Raw genomic sequence first — 15,575 nt, 5'->3', positions numbered from 1 at the left:
TTTATTCGGAAGAAAAGGAGGATCCGGACAAAATAGATGAAACGGAAGAGATCCGAGTGAATGGAAAGGAAAAAACAAAGCATGAATTCCACTTTCACTTTAAAGACACATGCGATAAAGATAGCCCAGTTTACGAAGATTCTTATCTTGATACCTATCAAGATAATTGGGAATTGGGAAGACTTGAAGAAGAGAAAAATGAAAAGACTTTTTTCTGCTTTGACTTTGAAAAACCTATTGTAACTTTTCTTTTCGATTATAAGCGGTGGAATCGTCCATTGCGATATATAAAAAATAATCGATTTGAAAATAGTGTACAAAATGAAATGTCACAATATTTTTTTTATACGTGTTCAAGTGATGGAAAACAAATAATATCTTTTACATATCCGCCTAGTTTATCAACTTTTTCGGAAATGATAGAACGCAAAATGTCTTTGTACATGACAGAAAAATTTTCCCATGAAGACCTATATGATTATTGGGTTTCTACCAATGAGCAAAAAAAATACAACTTGAGCAATGAATTGATAAGTCGAATAAAAACTCTAGAAGAAGAAGAAGAAGAAGAAGAAGAAGAAAGGATATCTCTTGCTCTAGATATACTTGAAAAAAGGACCAGATTATGCAACGATGAGAATGAGCAAGAATACTTGCCAAAAGCGTATGATCCTTTTTTGAGCGGACCGTATCGTGGAACAATAAGAACAATAAAAAAATTCTATTCACATACAATCATGAATGATTTAATTACTTCTACAAATGATTTAATTACTTCTACAAATGATTTAATTACTTCTACAGAAGAAGAAGATGTAGATTCCATAGAAACGTTTTGGATAAATAAGATTCATGGGCTCTTTCCTATTTCTAAAAATTCTCGAGAATTTGAACATGAAAAGAATCCGCTTGATGAGAAATCATCATTTAATTATATTGTTAATTTCTTAACGTCAATCGATGAATCTTCTTTATTTTTATTGGAAGAAGAAAGAAGAATTAATTCAGAAAGTAAAGCAAAATCCTTGAGATTTGTATTCGACATAATTACAACCAATCCAAATGATCAAACAACAACTGAAAAAAAATCCATTGGAATAGAAGAAAAAAAATCCATTGGAATAGAAGAAAAAAAATCCATTGGAATAGAAGAAATCAGTAAAAAGGTTCCTCGATGGTCATACAAATTGACCGATGAATTAGAAGGACTGGATCAAGAAAATGGAGAAGAACAGAAGGAAGATTATGAAATTTGTTCAAGAAAAGCGAAACGGGTGGTGATCTATACTGATAAAAATCTGGATACCGATACTGATAATATTGATCAAGCAGAAGCAGAAGCAGAAGCAGAAGCAGAAGCAGAAGAGGTGGCTTTGATACGTTATTCGCAACAACCAGATTTTAATCGGGGTATAATCCAAGGATCCATGCGTGCTCAAAGACGTAAAACAGTTATTTGGGAAATATTTCAAACAAATGTTCATTCCCCGCTTTTTTTGGATCGAATAGACAAAGTCTTTTTTTTTTCTTTTTTTGATAGATATAGATATCGAATAATTAATCTTATTTTTAGGAATTCCGTGGGGGGAAACCCAGAATCCGAAACTTCCGACTTTGAGGAGGAAGAGGAAGAGACAAACACTGGGAAAAAAAAAGACGAGGAGAAAAAAAAAAAAGAGGAAGATGAACGGATAACAATATCAGAAATTTGGGATAGCATTATATTTGCTCAAGCAATAAGAGGTTTGATGCTGATAACCCAATCTTTTTTTAGAAAAAACATTGTATTGCCTTCATTGATAATAGCTAAAAATATTGGACGTATGTTATTATTCCAATTCCCCGAGTGGTATGAGGATTTGAAGGAATGGAATAGAGAAATACATGTTAAATGCACCTATAATGGTGTTCCATTATCAGAAACAGAATTTCCCCAAGATTGGTTAACAGATGGTATTCAGATAAAGATTTTATTTCCTTTTCGTTTAAAACCTTGGCGAAGATCTAAAATACGATCTCATCATGGAGATCCAATGAAAAAAAAAGGAAAAAAAGAAAATTTTTGTTTTTTAACAGTTTGGGGAATGGAAACGGAACTCCCTTTTGGTTCTCCCCGAAAGCAACCTTCTTTTTTTGAACCCATATATAAGGAACTCAAAAAAAAAATTAGAAAAGTAAAAAAGAACTCTCTAAAAGTTTCAAAAGAAAAAAAAAGATGGGTCATCAAAATAGTTCTAGTTCTAAAACGAGTTCTAAAACGAGTTCTAAAACGAATAGTTCTAGTTCTAAAACGAATAGTTCTAGTTCTAAAACGAACAGTTCTAGTTCTAAAACGAATAATGAAGAAACTTGAAAAAGTGAACCAAATTTCTTTATTTGAATTGAGGAAGGGAAAAGTACATGAACCAAATGAAAATGCAAAAGATTCAAAAAAAAATAATCAGATTATTCACGAATCGACCATTCAAATTCGATCTATGAATTGGACAAATTATTTACTCATAGAAAAAAAAATGAAAGATCTTGCTGATAAGACAATCACAATAAGGAATCAAATAGAAGGAATCACAAAAGACAAGAAGAAAATAGTTCTAGCCTATCATGATAAAAGACCGGAATTACAAAAACATATTTGGCAGATACTTCAAAGAAAAAATACCCGATTAATACGCAAATCACATTATTTTATGAAATCTTTCATTGAAAAAATATACATAGATATCTTGCAATGTATGGTTACCATTTCTAAGGTTAATGCACAACTTTTAAAAAAAACAATTATCAATGAATCCATTTACAACGATGAAAGAAATCAAGAAGGAATTGATGAAACAGATCAAGATACAATGAACTTTATTTCGACTATAAAAAAGTCCTTTTCTAATCCTAATATTAGAAATGATTTAAACACTTATCACGACTTATCTTCCTTGTCCCAAGCATATGTATTTTACAAATTGTCACAAACCCAATTATTTAACAACCATCACCTGAGATCTGTACTTCAATATCACGATCACGGGACCTATCCTTTTATTAAAGACAAGATAAAGTATTATTGTATGACACGAGGAATATTTGATTCCAAATCAAGGTTTGATTCCAAATCAAGGCATAAGAAAATTAATAAGTCTGGAATGAATAAATGGAAAAACTGGTTAAAGGGTCATTATCAATATAATTTTTCTCGGAGCAAATGGTCTCGATTAGTACCGAAAAAATGGCGAAATAGAGTCAATCAACGTTGTACTATTCAAAATAAAGAATCAATGAAATTGTATTCATATAAAAAAGAAAAAGACCGATTAATTCATTACATGAATGAAAATTTTTGTGCAGTGGATTTATCGATGAGTCAAAAAGAAAAATTTAAAAAACACTACAGATATGATCTTTTATCACATGAATATATAAATTATGGGGATAGTAAGGACTCATACACACTGAAACCCGAATCGTTTTATGTATTGCTAAATATGACTATTGATGATTACCTAAAAAAAGGATATTTTATTGATACCCATAAAAATCTGGATAGAAAATATTTGGATTATAGAATTCTTCATTTTTGCCTTAGAAACAATAGTGATATTGAGAACAATAGTGATATTGAGAACAATAGTGATATTGAGAACAATAGTGATATTGAGGACTGGACCGATATGTATATCGGTACCGAAATTTATAAAAATACTAATAAAAATACTAAGACTAAGACTCATCAAAAAAAAATTTTTGATTGGATGGGAATGAATCGAAATTATTCTACCATATCAAATCTAGAACCTTGGTTCTTCCCAGAATTTGTGTTACCTTTTGATGCATATAAGATTAAACCGTGGATCATACCAATCAAATTACTTCTTTCTAATATTTATTATGAAAATGATATTAGTCAAAATCAAAATGAAAAAAATATTAGTCAAAATCAAAATGAAAAAAATATTAGTCAAAATCAAAATAAAAAAAATATTAGTCAAAATCAAAATAAAAAAAATATTAGTCAAAATCAAAATAAAAAAAATATTAGTCAAAATCAAAATAAAAAAAATATTAGTCAAAATCAAAATAAAAAAAATATTAGTCAAAATCAAAATAAAAAAAATATTAGTCAAAATCAAAATAAAAAAAATATTAGTCAAAATCAAAACATCAAAGATTCCGTTAAAATAGAATTTCAAAATTCCAACCAAGAAAAAGAGGGTCAATCAAATCTTGTATCAGATCCACAAAAACAAAACCAAAAGGAATATCTTGAAGAGGATTGCACGAGATCAAACATTAAAAAAGGTAAAAAAAAAAAAAAACAATCCAAGAAAAATAAGGAAGGAGAACTAGATTTGTTCCTGAAAAAATATTTTATTTTTCAATTAAGATGGGATGACCCCTTGAATCAAAAAATTATTAATAATGTTAGGATATATTGTCTCCTACTTAGATTGATAAATCCAAGGGAAATTGCTATATCCTCGATTCAAAGAGGAGAGATGCATCTGGATGTAATGCTGATTCAGAAAGATCTAGCTCTTACAGAATTAATAAAAAGGGGAATATTAATTATCGAACCAATTCGTCTATCTTTAAGAAGGGATGGAAAATTCATTATATATCAAACCATAAGTATTTCATTGATCGATAAGAGTAAACACCAAATTAATAGAAAATACATAAAGAAAAGATATGTTGATAAGAATAATTTGAAAAAATCCACTGGACGACATGGCAATATATTTGTGAATGGGGATCAAGATCATTATAATTTCTTTGTTCCTGAAAATATTCTATCTCCTAGACGTCGTAGAGAATTGAGAATTCTAATTTGTTTCAACTCTCATAATCGGGATATTGTGAATAGAAATCCAGTATTTTGCAACGAAAACAACATAAGAAACTCTGAACAATTTTTGAATGAGGACAAACGTCTTAATACGGATTTAAATAAATTAATTAAATGCAAATTGTTTCTTTGGCCCAATTACCGATTAGAAGATTTAGCTTGTATGAATCGCTATTGGTTTGATACCAATAATGGTAGTCGTTTCAGTATGTCAAGGATACGTATGTATCCACGATTCAGAATTATTTAATAGTATATTTCCTATATATCACATGCCGTTTTCAGTAAATAAAAACCGAAAGATGTACGCATATGGTGTGTTACGTTCTGGTACATGATACGTATTTACTTGTGTATCAATTCAATTGAATCTAGAAAGAAATCTACAGAATCTTTTTAGGTGCAAAGAAATCATTCTCTTTCGTAAATGCAGAAATATATTATCCTTTTCTTTTCTATCTAAATCAAATGGAAAATTTGATTTAGATAGAAACGGATAAATCTAAATTTTTGCGTGTACTAGATTAAAAAAAATTGACATAATATAATAATTATTATTTTATTTTTCCTGATCGGTAAAATCCATGGCATGGAAAAGAAAGAAAAGAAAAAGATAAAAAAAGTTTTATGGTCAAAAATTCATTCATTTCACTTCTTCCACAAGAAGAAAAAGAAGAAAACAGGGGTTCTGTTGAATTTCAAGTATTAAGTTTCACCAATAAGATACGAAGACTTACTTCACATTTGGAATTGCACAAAAGAGATTTTTTATCACAAAGAGGTCTACAAAAAATTCTGAGAAAACGTCAACGTCTGCTGGCTTATTTGTCAAAGAAAAATAGAGCGCGTTATAAGAAATTAATTGACCAGTTGGATATTCGGGAGCCAAAAAATCGTTAATTAAATCGTTTGAATTAGTATAGTAGTTATTAGATTTTTTATTTTGATGAACCTCCTACTTTTTTGAGGAATTCATGAAATAATGAATTAAGGAAGAAAAGATATGACTGTACCGGCTACAAAAAAAGATTTCATGATAGTTAATATGGGTCCTCACCACCCATCAATGCATGGTGTTCTTCGACTGATCGTTACTCTCGATGGTGAAGATGTTATTGACTGTGAACCCATATTGGGCTATTTACACAGAGGGATGGAAAAAATAGCGGAAAACCGAACAATTATACAATATCTGCCTTATGTAACACGTTGGGATTATTTAGCTACTATGTTCACAGAGGCAATAACGGTAAATGCACCAGAACAACTGGAAAATGTTCAAGTACCTAAAAGGGCTAGCTATATCAGAGTAATTATGCTGGAGCTGAGCCGTATAGCTTCTCATTTGTTATGGCTTGGGCCTTTTATGGCGGATATCGGCGCGCAGACTCCCTTTTTCTATATTTTCAGAGAGAGAGAATTGATATATGATTTATTCGAAGCCGCCACAGGTATGCGAATGATGCATAATTATTTCCGCATCGGAGGAGTAGCTGCCGATCTACCTTATGGCTGGATAGATAAATGTTTGGATTTTTGCGATTATTTTTTAACAGGAATTGTTGAATATCAAAAACTCATTACGCGAAATCCCATTTTTTTGGAGCGAGTCGAAGGAGTGGGCATTATTGGTGGAGAGGAAGCAATAAATTGGGGTTTATCAGGACCGATGTTACGAGCTTCTGGAACACAATGGGATCTTCGTAAAATTGATAATTATGAGTGTTACAATGAATTCGATTGGGAAGTCCAATGGCAAAAAGAAGGAGATTCGTTAGCTCGTTATTTAGTACGAATCGGTGAAATGAGGGAATCTATAAAAATAATTCAACAGGCTCTAGAAGGAATTCCTGGAGGACCCTATGAGAATTTAGAAGTCCGACGCTTTGATAGAGCAAAAAATTCCGAATGGAATGATTTTGAATATAGATTTATTAGTAAAAAACCTTCACCCAATTTTGAATTGTCGAAACAAGAACTTTACGTGAGAGTAGAAGCCCCAAAAGGGGAATTAGGAATTTATTTGATAGGAGATAATAGTGTTTTCCCTTGGAGATGGAAAATTCGTCCACCCGGCTTCATAAATTTGCAAATTCTTCCTCAGCTAGTTAAAAGAATGAAATTGGCTGATATCATGACGATACTAGGTAGTATAGATATCATTATGGGAGAGGTTGATCGTTGAAATGATAATTGATACGACAGAAGTACAAACTATCAATTCTTTTTCTATATCGGAATCCTTAAAAGAAGTATATGGACTCATATGGATCTTTGTACCCATTTTGACCCTTATATTGGGAATTACAATAGGGGTACTAGTAATTGTGTGGTTAGAAAGAGAAATATCTGCAGCGATACAACAACGTATTGGGCCTGAATATGCCGGCCCCTTGGGAATTCTTCAAGCTCTAGCAGATGGAACTAAACTACTTTTTAAAGAAGACCTTCTCCCATCTAGAGGAGATGTTCGTTTGTTTAGTATTGGACCGTCTATAGTGGTCATATCAATTCTACTAAGTTATTTAGTAATTCCTTTTGGGTATCGCCTCATTTTAGCCGATCTCAGTATAGGTGTTTTTTTATGGGTCGCCATTTCAAGTATTGCTCCTATTGGGCTTCTTATGTCAGGATACGGATCGAATAATAAATATTCCTTTTCAGGTGGTCTACGAGCTGCTGCTCAATCTATTAGTTATGAAATACCATTAACTCTATGTGTGTTATCAATATCTCTACGTGTGATTCGTTGAACATGAACTTTATACTTCTTTCCTAGAAGTAAAGGAAAGAAGTTGAATGTAATGTATTGAATAGGTATTTTATTTTTTATTCATCATTCGGGTCAATGAGTTAAACCAGATAGTTATATGAGTGAAACAAAACAACTTAGAAGTTTGCAGTAAGAAGATAAAATCTCATTTCATATGTACAAGAATAAAGTTGAAGTAAACATAAGCAGTGTAAACTGTTTACCCCAAGATTAAGATTCTTTCATTAGTCATCATATCTTGGAGCGGGTGTAAAAGATCAACTGTATGGAGTTTTCATTACTGTCTTGTATTTATTACCATGCCGTAGATCAATCAAAAATCAGTGGACGGTTAGGAACACCAAAGTGCACAAAGGATTAGTAATAGAGATAATGTAAGGTATCAAAAAAAGAGATATTTCTACAATTTATAAAACGAATAAAAATAGGGACTTTAAGTTGGTAGAAATGATCAAGCAGTACTTCCCTACGATTCCGATCTAGAGTATGCTCCTATTCACTGATTAAAGAAATGACTATCCAGAACGAATTAATCCCTTATTCTTTTTTTTTCAAAGTACCCTCTTCTGAGATAGAAGAACAGGAACAAAAGAAATGGAATGTAATAATCGAATTAATAAAAAAAAGATATTTATTTATTCTTTTTTCCCATCCATATGGGTGGAATTCCTATCACAATTAATGGACTAATTCCTAATTCTTTAAATTCTTTAGATTTATTGATATAACGAGTATTTTATTGAAGGGCTGAGTTATTACCGAACAAAGAAAAATACATTTTTATTATCATAAGGGATGAGATTAATTCCGAAGCACTTTTTCTTATTCTAGCAAACGGAATTCCATTGGTTTAATTTCGGACTCTCTGATATATCTTTATTCTAGTTATCCCAAAAGAAAAGGGGTGATAATATCGAACTAGTCCTTACATTTATTTGTGGCCATAGAGGAGCCGTATGAAGCTGAGGTCTCATGTACGGTTTTGGAATAGCGATGGAAACAGTAATGTTATTATCGACTATAATTATCTAACAGTTCAAGTACAGTTGATATAGTTGAAGCACAGTCCAAATATGGCTTTTGGGGGTGGAATCTATGGCGTCAGCCCATAGGATTTATAGTTTTCATAATTTCTTCTCTAGCTGAATGTGAGAGATTGCCCTTTGATTTACCAGAAGCAGAGGAGGAATTAGTAGCAGGTTATCAAACCGAATATTCTGGTATCAGATTTGGTTTATTTTATCTTGCTTCTTACCTAAATCTATTAGCTTCTTCGTTATTCGTAACGGTTCTTTACTTAGGTGGGTGGAATTTATCTATTCCGTACATATCCATTCCTGAGCTTTTCGGAATAAAAAAAATAGCTGGAGTCTTTGGAATGACAATTGGTATCTTTATTACATTAGTTAAAGCTTATTTGTTTCTGTTCATTTCTATCACAACAAGATGGACTTTACCTAGGATGAGAATGGACCAGCTATTAAATCTTGGATGGAAATTTCTTTTACCTATTTCTTTGGGTAATCTATTATTGACAACTTCTTCCCAACTTGTTTCACTATAAAATAACAGAATACGATAACGATATTCTAGATTCATAACCTCTTTCAAACAAGAGAAAGAAACATCAATTTATTTATGGATATCTACAATATGTTTCCCATGGTAACTGGGTTCATGAATTATGGTCAACAAACAATACGAGCTGCAAGGTATATTGGTCAAAGTTTCATAATTACCTTATCCCACACAAACCGTTTACCTGTAACTATTCAATATCCTTATGAGAAATCAATTACGTCAGAACGTTTTCGTGGTCGAATTCACTTTGAATTTGATAAATGTATTGCTTGCGAAGTATGTGTTCGTGTATGCCCAATAGATCTACCTGTTGTTGATTGGAGATTGGAAAGAGATATGAAAAAGAAACAATTGCTTAATTATAGTATTGATTTCGGGGTCTGTATATTTTGTGGTAACTGTGTCGAGTATTGTCCAACAAACTGTTTATCAATGACTGAAGAATATGAGCTTTCTACTTATGATCGTCACGAATTGAATTATAATCAAATTGCTTTGAGTCGGTTACCAATGTCAGTAATTGAAGATTACACAATTCAAACAGTTATGAATTCGACTCAAATCAAAATAGATAAAGATAAACCCTTTGATTCAAGAACGATTACCGATTACTAAGATTTTGTTTTGATATAAAAGATCAAAACTTTTTTATTTTGGTTGGTCAGTAACTACAAATAATAATTAGTAACTATAGATTTAATTAGTAACTATAGATTGGTGAGAATCACTCTTTGATTTAAACTTATAATATTTTTATCACGGGAATTTCGAAATATACAATTTCAACTACTTTTTTTATTCTTTTTCTTTTGGATAAAAAGTAAGTAGGATTGGCCCAATAAAATAATTATATCTATATATAAAATTAATATTAAATTAATCCATATTAAGATTTAATTCAATTAGGAACATATCATATACAATAAAAATGGGGTAACCCTTTTCCTTTCCTGGACCATTTAGTAAGGTCATGATTTGACTTATATATTTTTTTTTTTACATATTATACATAATGGATTTACCTGGACCAATACATGATATTCTTGTAGCATTTCTGGGGTCAGTTCTTATATTAGGGGGTCTGGGGGTAGTATTACTTACCAATCCTATTTATTCTGCTTTTTCATTGGGATTGGTTCTTGTTTGTATATCCTTATTCTACATTCCATCGAACTCTTTTTTTGTAGCTGCCGCACAGCTACTTATTTATGTGGGAGCCGTAAATGTCTTAATCATATTTGCGGTAATGTTCATGAATGGTTCAGAATATTCCAATGATTCGTATTTTTGGACCATTGGAGATGGAGTCACTTCACTGGTTTGTACAAGTATTCTTTTTTCACTAATTACTACTATACCAGATACGTCATGGTACGGAATTATTTGGACTACAAGATCAAACCAGATTATAGAACAGGACCTAATAAGTAACGTTCAACAAATTGGGATTCATTTATCGACAGATTTTTATCTTCCCTTTGAACTAATTTCTATAATTCTTTTAGTTTCCTTGATAGGTGCAATTACTATGGCTCGCCAATAATAAATACTTAGAATTTTAAAAGAATTAAAAAGTTTTTAGAATTTTAGAAGTTCTAAATAAATAAAAAATCGAATCGCTTCAATTGTTCATATTGAAATGAATCGAGATTGATAAGGAGTTAGTCAATGATGTTCGAGCATGTACTTTTTTTGAGTGTTTATTTATTTTCTATCGGTCTCTATGGATTGATCACAAGTCGAAACATGGTTAGAGCACTTATGTGTCTTGAGCTTATACTAAATTCGGTTAATATTAATCTTGTAACATTTTCTGATATATTTGATAGTCGCCAATTAAAAGGAAACATTTTCTCAATCTTTATTATAGCTGTTGCAGCTGCTGAAGCAGCTATTGGTCTAGCTATTGTTTCGTCGATTCATCGAAACAGAAAATCAACTCGTATCAATCAATCGAATTTGTTGAATAATTAGTGATAATTATCATGATCATATATTGAATAATCAGTTATAATGATCATATAAATCAAGACACCACACAACATGATAAAGCATAAGAAAATATAAATGAAATTGGAATATTTTTCTATTTCTATTCTTTCACTTTCATATTCCATTAATGAAAAATAATTATATTCTTAATTTAATTGGTATTATAATTTTTTTATTTCGTTTTTTATTTGTTTATTTTATTTAATTTTAATGTATTTAAATTTTAATGTTTTTAATGTATTTTTAATGTATTATATAATAATATAAATGTATTATATAATAATATACTGCATAATATTATAAATATTATAATAAAATAATAAAAATAATATTATTAAATAATAATATGTTAATCATATTACGAAAATAAATTAAATTACTAATTTAGTTTTATTTTTATATATTCATATTTCATATTGAAAATATGAATATTGAAATATTGATTTGAATGATTGATCAATTTGTTTTGTCGGCCAATTTTTATTTACACATGTGACTCGTATGATCATGATTTTTGAAACGGAAATCAAAGTCTCTTGGCTTTTTCTCATGAACAGATTTAGAAATATATTGATTCTTAAAATTTTAATAAACCACTGCTTCGTCTGGTGTCTATAATATAAATACTAATTTTCTACCAGATTGAAAATTTTTGATGTTAAAATCTGGAATTTATAGATCCAATGTCACATTCAGTAAAAATTTATGATACATGTATAGGGTGTACTCAATGTGTACGAGCCTGCCCCACAGACGTATTGGAAATGATACCTTGGGACGGATGTAAAGCTAAGCAAATTGCTTCCGCACCAAGAACCGAGGACTGTGTGGGTTGTAAGAGATGTGAATCCGCCTGCCCCACGGATTTTTTGAGTGTCCGTGTTTATTTATCATATGAAACAACTCGCAGCATGGGTCTAGGTTATTGATACGTTACAAAAAAATCCACTTGAATCAATTGATTCCTCTTTACCGACAAAAGCCCGTACTCGAGAAAATATATTATTCTATTCCGAGCACGGGTTTTTCTGGTCAAACGTATCTTGTCTTTATCACGAGTTATTTTCCTTGGTTAACAATACTTGTTGTTTTGCCGATATCCGTCGGTTCTTCCATTTTCTTTCTTCCTCATAAAGGAAATAAGATGTTTAGGTGGTATGCTATATGTATATGCTCGTTGGAACTCCTTCTAACAACCTATGTTTTCTGTTATCATTTCCAATTGGACGATCCATTAACCCAATTGGAGGAAGATTTAAAATGGATAGATGTTTTTGATTTTCACTGGAGACTGGGAATCGATGGGCTTTCCATAGGACCTATTTTACTGACAGGATTTATCACCACTTTAGCTACCTTAGCGGCTTGGCCAGTTACTCGAAATTCGCGATTGTTCTATTTTCTCATGTTAGCAATGTACAGCGGTCAAATAGGATTATTTTCTTCTAGAGACCTTTTACTTTTTTTCATGCTGTGGGAGTTAGAATTAATTCCTGTTTATTTACTTTTATCCATGTGGGGGGGAAAGAAACGTCTCTACTCGGCCACAAAGTTTATTTTGTACACTGCGGGGGGCTCCATTTTTCTCTTAATAGGAGTTCTAGGTATGGGTTTATATGGCCCTAATGAACCCACATTAGATTTTTCAAAATTAACTAATCAATCATATCCTGTGGCATTGGAAATAATATTATATTTTGGATTCCTTATTGCTTATGCTGTCAAATCGCCGATTATACCCCTACATACGTGGTTACCAGATACCCATGGAGAAGCACATTACAGTACATGTATGCTTCTAGCTGGAATCTTATTAAAAATGGGCGCATATGGACTTATTCGGATCAATATGGAATTATTACCCCACGCTCATTCTATATTTTCTCCCTGGTTGGTAATAGTGGGAACGATTCAAATAATCTATGCAGCTTCAACCTCTCTCGGTCAACGGAATTTAAAAAAAAGAATAGCCTATTCCTCTGTATCTCACATGGGTTTCACAATTATAGGAATTGGTTCTATAACCGGAATGGGACTCAACGGTGCCATTTTACAAATACTCTCTCATGGATTTATTGGTGCTGCGCTTTTTTTCTTGGCAGGAACGAGTTGTGATAGAATACGTCTTGTTTATCTCGACGAAATGGGGGGGGTATCGATCCCAATGCCAAAACTATTTACCATGTTCAGTAGTTTTTCGATGGCTTCTCTTGCATTGCCAGGAATGAGTGGTTTTGTTGCGGAATTATTAGTATTTTTTGGAATAATTACTAGTCCAAAATACCTTTTAATGCCAAAAATGCTAATTACTTTTGTAATGGCAATTGGAATGATATTAACTCCTATTTATTTATTATCTATGTTACGTCAGATGTTCTATGGATACAAGCTATTCAATGTTCCAAACTCTAATTTTGCGGATTCTGGACCACGAGAACTATTTGTTTCAATCTGTATCTTTCTACCCGTAATAGGTATTGGTATTTATCCGGATTTCGTTCTCTCGCTATCAGTTGACAGGGTGCAAGCTATCCTATCTAATTACTTTCATCGATAGTCTTTCATTAATAATACGGAAATATAATTTTTGTCTTTGATTTTAAGATTTTTAAAATCGTTCGCTGTACAATGCAAAAGAATAAAGTGAATTAGAATTGTAATGAGATGCATTTTGAGTTTTTGAGAACCGTTTTGAATAAGGAATGATTCAAACGGTTCTCAAAAACTCGCACAAACAAGAAGCTTTTTATATATATGGGATGATGTTCTTATGTATTCTTTATGTAGTTTATTCAATTATTTATCTGTGTAGTTTATTCAAGTAGATGTTAATGTGAATGAACCATAACTATGTAGACCTATTCCTAATAGATTGATTCCAAAATAACATACCCAAATTATAAGAAATCCTATAGAAGCCACAAGTGCCGAATTCATACTTTGCAAACTTTGATTTGTTCTACTTCTAATATGTATTCTAGTTCTAGTATGTAAATAAATCGCGAATATGGTCCAAGTAATAAAAGCCCAAGTTTCTTTGGGGTCCCAATTCCAATAAGATCCCCATGCCTCATTAGCCCATACTGCTCCACAAAGAATGCCTATGGTTAAAAAGGTAAATCCTAAACTAATGACACGATAACTCCAATAATCCAAACGTTGAGTCAATTGATATTTATAATAATTTCGAAATGAAAGAAAAGAAGTGTTTTTAAAAACACTTCTTTTTTCATTCAAATATTGAATCTCACCAAAGAAAAATGGTTTAATTAAGAAATTATTACCTTTACAAAAAATATCGATGTTTTTTCGAAATGTAATGACTAGAAGAGCGACTGATAATAGTGATCCGCATAAAAGAGCTGCATAGCTTAATAACATCATACTTACGTGCATCATTAACCACTGAGATTGTAGAGCAGGTACTAATATTGCGGATTGATGCATTTCAGTTAAAAAACCCGACGTGGCAAAGCCTTGTGTAAAAATGGTACTTGGTGCGGTTATTGTGCTTAAATCATTTTTATGGTTCCCCATCTTGGAAATCATATGAATAATGGAGAAACTGCACGAAAGGAAGATTAATGACTCGTATAAATTACTTAACGGAAAATGTCCTGAAGAAATCCAACGAGAAACTAATAATCCTGTTATAGAGAAAAAAGTGGCTATCATCCCTTTTTCCAATGAATCACGCAATCCTACGATTTCGCGGACTAATAAGATCATTAAATGAATCGTAATCACAATTGAAATTATCGAAAAAGAGATATGAGTTAATATATGTTCTAAAGTTGTAAATATCATAAAAAGGGGTCCCATTAGAGAATTTAAATCGAGAATTGAATACATTATAGGATCCATTGTGTCTCTTTTAGAGGATTTATTTTCTAGGATTTCAAGGATGCCGCCACTCGGACTCGAACCGAGATGCTCTAGCACTGCTTCCTAAGAGCAGCGTGTCTACCAATTTCACCATGGCGGCTTACTTGAAATAATAATAGTCAATTCATGTTGAATCGTCGAGAATCAAGGATTCAATATAGTTTAGTAAACATTAGAATCGATAAATCAAAATTCATTTAAATTCCTATTTGAATCTCTATTCAAAAAAAGAATCTTTAGTTGGGATCATTGTAAGTTTAGTTTTAATAATAAAGTAAGTTTAGTTTTAGTAAGTTTAGTTTTAATAATAAACTTTCGCGTACTAGAAACTAAGTTCTTCCAAAACAGTTAGAACTCAATAGTTTTGTTGTCTGTCGAGGTATAGAACTAAGAATTGTTCATTTTCTATTTTTTGATTCGTTTTTTATTTATCCGATTTGATTTCATAGATTCAAACAAAATGAAAAAAAAAATATTTTTTTTTTCAATGAAGAAGATTAAATAACC

At 31.4% G+C, this 15,575-nt stretch overlaps 1 protein-coding gene across 1 annotated transcript; it reads left to right on the top strand.

The window, feature by feature from the left end:
• The first annotated feature begins 11,504 nt into the window (after window positions 1-11,504).
• LOC135657304 (NAD(P)H-quinone oxidoreductase chain 4, chloroplastic) lies at window positions 11,505-14,444 on the top strand. The gene has a single exon (XM_065175944.1). The coding sequence runs from the start codon at window positions 12,328-12,330 to the stop codon at window positions 13,738-13,740; it is 1,413 nt and encodes a 470-aa protein (XP_065032016.1). The 5' UTR covers window positions 11,505-12,327; the 3' UTR covers window positions 13,741-14,444.
• The last annotated feature ends 1,131 nt before the right edge of the window (window positions 14,445-15,575 follow it).

This window comes from Musa acuminata, unplaced genomic scaffold, assembly GCF_036884655.1.
Source record: "Musa acuminata AAA Group cultivar baxijiao unplaced genomic scaffold, Cavendish_Baxijiao_AAA HiC_scaffold_247, whole genome shotgun sequence".
Lineage (NCBI taxonomy): Eukaryota > Viridiplantae > Streptophyta > Magnoliopsida > Zingiberales > Musaceae > Musa > Musa acuminata.
Note: the sequence above shows the minus strand (reverse complement) of the source record. Positions and strands in the feature narration are given on the sequence as shown.

Excerpts from the sequence above, each read along its gene's own strand:
- LOC135657304 (XM_065175944.1), top strand. The coding sequence starts at position 12,328 with ATGTTTAGGTGGTATGCTATATGTATATGCTCGTTGGAACTCCTTCTA.